This window comes from Atta colombica, unplaced genomic scaffold (assembly GCF_001594045.1).
Source record: "Atta colombica isolate Treedump-2 unplaced genomic scaffold, Acol1.0 scaffold243, whole genome shotgun sequence".
In the NCBI taxonomy this organism is placed as follows: domain Eukaryota; kingdom Metazoa; phylum Arthropoda; class Insecta; order Hymenoptera; family Formicidae; genus Atta; species Atta colombica.
The window spans coordinates 351165-358703 of NW_017259342.1; the positions used below are offsets into that span (position 1 = coordinate 351165).

General features: G+C 41.5%; 1 protein-coding gene across 14 annotated transcripts in view; it reads right to left on the reverse strand.

Moving 5' to 3' along the window:
- Positions 1-4923, reverse strand: part of LOC108688864 (forkhead box protein P1) — a 304708-nt gene extending 299785 nt beyond the window's left edge. For all 14 annotated transcript variants that reach the window (XM_018195386.1, XM_018195382.1, XM_018195381.1 and 11 more), the window contains exon 1: positions 4263-4923. In XM_018195386.1, the coding sequence (XP_018050875.1) occupies positions 4263-4292 (30 nt within the window). In that variant the 5' untranslated portion in view covers positions 4293-4923. The remainder of the gene's footprint in view (positions 1-4262) is intronic.
- Between the last annotated feature and the right edge of the window lie 2616 nt (positions 4924-7539).

A 7539-nucleotide genomic window follows, 5' to 3' on the forward strand; every position in this document is an offset into this window, starting at 1 on the left:
TCAACGAAGCGCGTTAAAATGCAAATATTTTTTTTAGAAAGTTATTAACGAGCTACTTGCAATTAATACGTAAAAGTATTGAAAGAATGATGATATAACATAGTTGAATGTATCACGTAATGGCTATAATATCTATATTATTAAATGTGAAAATAAATATCAGAGTGAATTTAAAAAGATCATGAAATTGTGTGAATGCTAAGTGGAAAATTAATTCGTTCACCATAATTTTCTGCAAAACATTGTTACCACCGTTCGCCGTATAAGTATATAAATTAATTGAACTATACGTCTTTATGATGCGTCGGAGAAGCCAACGCAAGGTTGTCTGCGAACAACTACATGAATATCTCCATCAGACTTGCACCGTCACGTCTAAAGCGCATCGTCGTCGTATTTCCACGAGATCAACGACGAGAGTACGAGAGTACGAGAGTACGAGAGACGAAGGGGGCCGGAGAAATAGAGGGAAAGAGAGACGTCGAGGCCCGCGTCGCAAGGCCCGGGACATGAATAAGCCAACGGGCAAAGGTGTGGTTCCCAGGCGTCCGCGGTAGGAAATCGCTCACTGGGGAAGAAAGATGGAGAACAGAAGCCAGGAGCGAACCAAGACGTGATTAATATAAAAGTGGGCGGAGCCTGGCCTGGCCGGAAGTGGCCGAAGAGGGATGCTGTGCCGTGCCAAGCAAGCGCGAAAACGGGGGGGCTATGCCGCCGCAGCTGTGCTGGCTCTCGTTGCACTCCGTATCCGTGTGATATGCATCGTGGATGTGTGCAACCGCGCGCGTACTCGGCACGTACGTCTGAACTGCCGGCGGAGGAGGTGAGAAAATGGGCGAAGCCAAGGTGGCGGGGATGATGCGAAATATATATCACGATTGACGCGCACACCACTCTCTTCCCCGCGGTGGTCGGTGCCTGATCGTTCCGACGCGACCATGAAGAAGGCGTGACACCCCAGGCCGGGTGTCATCAGCCGGGAAGAGCCACGCTCTCGATTCTCCAAGATGCCAATATCGCGCACACAAAACACTACGACACAGAATCGATCAACCGGCTGCGTACAAACGCAGCGGAGAACACGCAGCGATTTTGATCGCAGTTCGTCCGTCGGACGCTCGCCTCGCCTCGGCGACCGAACTGCCGCTTCTCTCTCCGTCTCCACTCCGTCTGTCTCCTGCGCTCGCCAGGCTGATCTTTGAATTTTGAAGAAATCGACGGTCACCCGAAGGAAAGCCAGACAACCAGATGGCCGCGCCGAGCAACCCTCCGTTGGTAGAAGGTGACAAAGAACGGGATGGTTCGGCTGATTGGCGAATGTGGGATCGAAGAGATCCGGGGGGGGCATACCAAGCTTTCGGAGACGCGGGGTGTAAGGGTTGACGCGCGGGGGTGGCCAACCCCACCTACTTCTTTAACGCCCCCAAGCAGAGTAGGACCGCCTCCGTCTCTGGTGTTCCACCTACTACACCACCCGGGACTTCTACAGTCTCGTAGACGAGCCACCCACACAAAGCCGCGACTGGGAGCACCCGACTATCTCTATCGGCTATACACTTCTAAAAAAATCATCCCTATTCCCAGGTAACACGGAGCGTTCTCCGATTGAAGCGTAACTGCCGTCACCCTCCATCTCACCCTTTCGATTGCGCGACGATGCCATCTCTGATGTTTCGTCCGTAGGGGTGAAAGGATTCCACTGTTAAATTCAAAGGACCATTGTCATTGTAAATTCAAGTTCATTTTGCAAATGTTTCACGTTTTTTACAAAAGCTGCGTCGACATTAGTATCACAATTAAACCGATTGTACCGATAAAAAGCATATTAAAGTAAGAGAATTATTTATACGTAAGACTTTGTGTCAAAGGAGAATAATATCTTTTTTTTAAACTGCTTCAATGTACTATATTCTAGAAATCTGTATTTAAAAAGTGATATAATGGAAATATATAACATCATTTTCCATGTTTTGAAATTGCATGCGAATTATTAATCTTATAAGCTCAAAACTTCATATTTATATTTTTAAGAATAGTTTTTAAAGTCAAGTTTAAAGTTATTAATTTCTGACATAATATTTAAAAAATAAAAGCAACGTATTCCTTACTGAAAACAAATTCAACACGATTTGTACACAATTCGCAGTACACTCAGGTGTAGATTTTAATGCGTGTATTGTTTAGGTGGATTGTTTTGTTGCTAATTTTATAATATTAATAAATTAATGTATTATTAATAAATTTCGTAATATTAATAAATTTGCTGCTAACTTATAAACGGATTTATAACGGAGATTATAAAGGGCGATTGTTATACTTCGGCGTAGTCAACATTACAAAGCAGTTCGAGCAAAATTCACAAACGTGAATAATGATCATTGATTTCTCCATTTGATCGTTTTGTTTGAAGTTACTCGCGTGGTAGCAAAAGCTACGGTGAACATTATGTAGGCATGACAGACGATGAAACACAAAATAAGAATTTTTGTCAGATTGTTAGAAATGTTTCGAAACAAGAGGAAGTTGGACTTCCTCAGCCAATGGCACGATGATTCATACGATGTTAGATTACTCTGAGACTCCAGGCAGCTTCAAAGGCGGCGCACCTCTGCCAAGATTATTTTCGGAAAAATGTGCTTTACACCGCAAAGATTTCTGTACTTCGCGGCAGGTACGTATTTAGTAACCCGAATGTAGTTAATCTTAGGTCGGTATAGTGAGATTTATTTGACCAACCATTCTGGTTGTCCGGCGCACCTATTTGTCTTGTCACGATCGTTAAAGTGTCATTTCCACGAATATCACCCTAGCCAGTAGAGTGCAGGATCAATCAGGAATCTCGGGGTAAAGAAACATTTGTCTGTATTAACGAAAATCGTATTTAATTTGTTTAACATTATGAGAGGCGCGCTAAAATTTAAATCATTTCGTCTTGGCAACTTGCTGGCGATAACGCGATAACGTTTCTATTTCCGCATCCACAATTTTGGCAACACATATTGCTTATCCACTAATTACGAAAAGATTAAAGGAATCATCGGTAAATAATATTTATATGCAATTTCTAAACCGTCGGATGTGACAGTGATTAAATAAGAAGCAGCAGGTATCGTTGAAACGTAAATGTGCGTTTCTTGATAATGATCGATCAGTTCGAAATTTGTATCATACCATAATTTCCATTTACGTCCTTTCTATTTTTGCCACGACTTAAATTCGATTAAAGTAAATCGCGCGAAATATTCGTCGATCTTGCGCACCGTCCGCACTCTTATGTTTCTATTTAATTCCGATATCTATATTTACAACGTAATTTATGAGATTAATAGCGACAAAATTGTACCACGCGCTGGATGTTCTAAGCTTAGCGACAATTTCGAACTTCAAAATACACAGCGATAACGTAAATCCTAAAATGTGTACGAAAGAATAAAAATATAGCTCTATTAAATAGTGATAACAGTTTTAAACAAACTAATCAAATTAATATTATTACGACAAGAAATCGTGATCTACGTCAACAATAGAATGTATAAAGCAGGAGAGACAAAAAGAGAGTGAAAAGAGAGAAAAAGTCAAACGTCAAATGTACATTTATATTATATAATATGTGTGCATTAACAAATTATACATAAAGAAATGTTACGATTTTGAATCGGTGATAAAAAGGAATGACAAAAAGCTACTCAAATTTGGAGATACATTCAAAATAAAAAGATATCTAACAAAAATAAAATCCATTTCGATTAATTAATCTATTTCCCGGAATAAATTAATGAATTATATCATGACGAAAAAGTAAATAAATCACGCGAGCAAAACTTTAAAGATAGCGATAAAGAGTAAATAGTTGTACCGCGAAAACGAGCGTTAAACGAACGAAGTGTTTAAAAGGAGTACTCCAAATTCCAGTAGCAGCATGCGAGAAAGAGACCGCCGGTGGCACGTGGCTGTCACCAGTGTCTGCAGCGCGATGCAAAGAGCGTCAGAAACGTACGAAGTTGATGACAAAAAAATGATACAACTAGCAAAGAAAGCAAACGATTGAGTAGAGAATAAAAGACAGAAAAAGCAAGATAGATAAAACACGAGAGAGAGAGAGAGAGAGAGAGAGAGAGAGAGAGAGGTGAAAACAGTAGAGGATATTTATGTGACGTAAGTGCATTATATGAACAAACGTTCGCGCAGGCAGGCAGTTCAATCAGACATCGGATGACATAGACAGTGCACTGGAGAAGTATTGCAGGGGTGAATAAGGCTACCTGGACGGGTCTCCAGCGTGGTTCCAGCATGTCCCGCTTCCTCCTCGTCGAGTCACTCGTGGTCGTCGGATCCTCCGTCCTTCTTTACGTGAGAGGATTGATAGAAAAAAACGGAAGAAAGATACGAGGCTCCTTCTGGCTTCCTTTGGTGATTTCCTCTATCCGTCGGGACGCAGGCTCTTCGTGTTCTCCGTTTTTTTTCGTCTCTACCCTTTTTCTTCCCGCCCGCCCCCTTTCAATCTCTGTCACCTCTACTCCTTTGCCGTCTTTCTTCTCCCTCTGTAACCACTCTGTATGTTTCTCTCTCTCTCTCTCTCTTTCTCTCTCTCTCTCTCTCTCTCTCTCTCTCTTTCCCTCTTTTGCTCTCTTCACCCCTCTTTGTCTTCTTCTCGCGTTTTTTCGATATTTTTTTAGAGCACGCGCTTATTATCTATTCACCTAACTGTCTACCTATCTATCTGTCTTTTTCTCGAAGCACCGCGTGCCGCGCGCGCCACGTGCACCGCCGCGATGTTAAAAGAACGATGCCGGATCGGACGTCGCCGTTGCCCCGATGAAAGGAGGCAACCGATTCCCGAAGACGCCGACGGCGACGCCGCTCTCTTTCTCCCTCTCTCTCTCTCTCTCTCTCTCTCTTTCCCTCCCTCCCTCTTTCTCTTTCTTTCTCTCTCTTCCTCCTTGTCTCTTTCTCTCTCTTTCTCTCTCTCTCTCTCTCTCCGGGGATGAATGCCGGAGGGGGGTGGCGGCGGGAAGCCGCGGAGGACGCCCTCTCTCTCGCAACCTGGGGCAACGTTCCCTCGCCGTCGTGGAGACAGGCAAAACGTGCGCCGAACGTAGCGGTGCAAGGTTGCGTGTACAGATTTGAAGAAAAGGGGGTATAACCGCGCGCCGGTGGCTGCCGTCGCGACTGTGCGACGCTCGGCACCGCTTAGCCGCGAAACCCTCCGGCCGTGGCGAGCACGCGGCTACTGAGTCGGCGCATTGCGAGGACCATCGGGTTGTCTCGCTTCCGTCGACGTCGCGCAGCGGCCGTGGCGGTGTCTCCCTCCGTTTGACGGCCACCTCCTCTTCGTCGCTCCATCACCGAGCGTCCTCGTCGCACGCGTTATCGCGGCACTCTCGCGGGGTGATCTTTTGTCTTTGTTCGAACGGTTCTCTCTCTCTCTCTCTCTCTCTCTCTCTCTCTCTCTCTCTCTCTCTCTCTCTCTTTGCTCCGGTGTAACGTGGGTGTTTCTCGGCTCTCCGGAGAGAGGCAGTCCCGTCGGCTGCGCCGCGACGCACTTTGGCGATCACCTGCCGTGCTGACCCACGTTGTGTTTTCCAATTTACATCGCACTTGATTTAATTCTCGATATTCGGTAACTTCCTCTGGGCCTATTTTTTTATTTTCGATAACGAGGAATTCCACCACGAGGTGATAATTATCAATAATGGAATAACTATTTTTAGAATTCCTCATTCCTTTTAAATAATTATAAACAAAATATTTAAAAAATTAAATTGTTTATTAAATGTTTATTTACCTTATGCAATGGAAAAAAATGATTTTGCTACATGAATGTAGGATTGCAAAATTTAATTGTTGAATTTGCTGTTTATAGCAAGTAAATTTGCATATTTGACAAATATTTTACATTTGTTGCAAGTAATTTTTAGTAGCGAATACAAAAAAAAATAAATATTTGTTATACTTGCAAATAATTTACAATTCCTATATTTGCAAATTAGAATTTGCCATTATGGCATAGGATTAATGTTTTTAGCAAAATCATTTTTCTTTCCGTATAAAATCTTTTTTAATTTTATATTAAAAAATTTAATTGCCGAAATAATCAAATATACATAGCGTGATAAATATAAATAGCATAATAAACATATATAAATGCACTCTAGTTAATAAAAAATTACGATGTTTTGAAACATCATATTACGGTAATTATGTTTTTATTTAAGAAAAGACTTTTGTTATAAAATTTGAATAATAAATACAATATTTATAAAGAATTTAAGTTCAATAAATTATCATTTGGCATATCTTTAACACGCATTGCATATTAAAATATGCTGTATCTAGGTGATTGACAAAGTCACATCATCATGAACGAATCTCCAACATCACATATGGTACTAGTATAGATATCCATGTAGTTATTGTTATCGATTCGACCTACTCCTAAGACCAGACTAAAGCCGACCTGTTCTGATGTATTCATCATGCTCAGCATAATTTCCTATTCTCCTGCTTGAGATGCCCTCGAATAATTTCGACGCGTCTTATTCGCTTCTTATTCGCAATGTAACCAAATATTAACCGACGTCATCCTAATACTGTTTGGTTCTTTCTATCTAAGATTTGCTATTGACAAAATATTAAAGCAGTTCGCATGATTCAATATATAAATTATTTATCTTGTTTGTCATGGAATCTGAACCATTACGTCATTATATTATTTACAGGATGCACGAAAAATATCTAAGTTCGTAACTTAGATATCAATTACATATTTTAATCATTGCTACTGTGTTTTTAAAAATCTATATCTATATGTAATTATTGTATAGGGTATTACATCGCGATTGTATGTTCGATTATCTGACAATGAGTATTCCAGTGTATAATCTACTGACAGCTAACTTAAAGTTTATGTTTAATCACAGCATTTTATTGTATGTCTTTTCTGATCTATAGTTGTTTCAAATGTTCCATCTTTGCAAGATTACATAAAATGGTAGGAAACTTTCATCGAGAGAACGTACAGCGAGTAAGATAGAAATTGTCAGGGCTATAAATCGGCACGATAACTGAAGATGGTCTGGTGACAATGTCGGAAAAGCAGGTCGCGGGTAGGTAGGTACGGACAGAGCGCGACAGACTTCATAGTGGTCTAGTTTGTTGTTGTTTGTTGTTGTTGTTCGCGTTGTTTCTCGCGACGGCACCGAACCATGGCACAATGCCGAGAGCGTGACGCTGGTATTGATAACAGACCCTCTCCGATGGAGAGAGGGAGAGATGCCGGGAATACCCGTGATTGAAGATACATACATACTACCCCATTTTCGCCACGAACAACTTGCACTTAGAGGATCGTATTGGAAACAGTGCGACGGTTTCTATACTGCGCGGCATCAATACACGTATCCATGCTTTATAGTACATCTCGCTAAATTCATTAACGATTGCTGTGAGAAAATGATTGTTACCTTTTTGCTGGCTGCCCATATTAAAGAGCTGCAAAGCATCTTCCTGAAAAAAAAAAAAAAAAAAAAAAAAAAATTT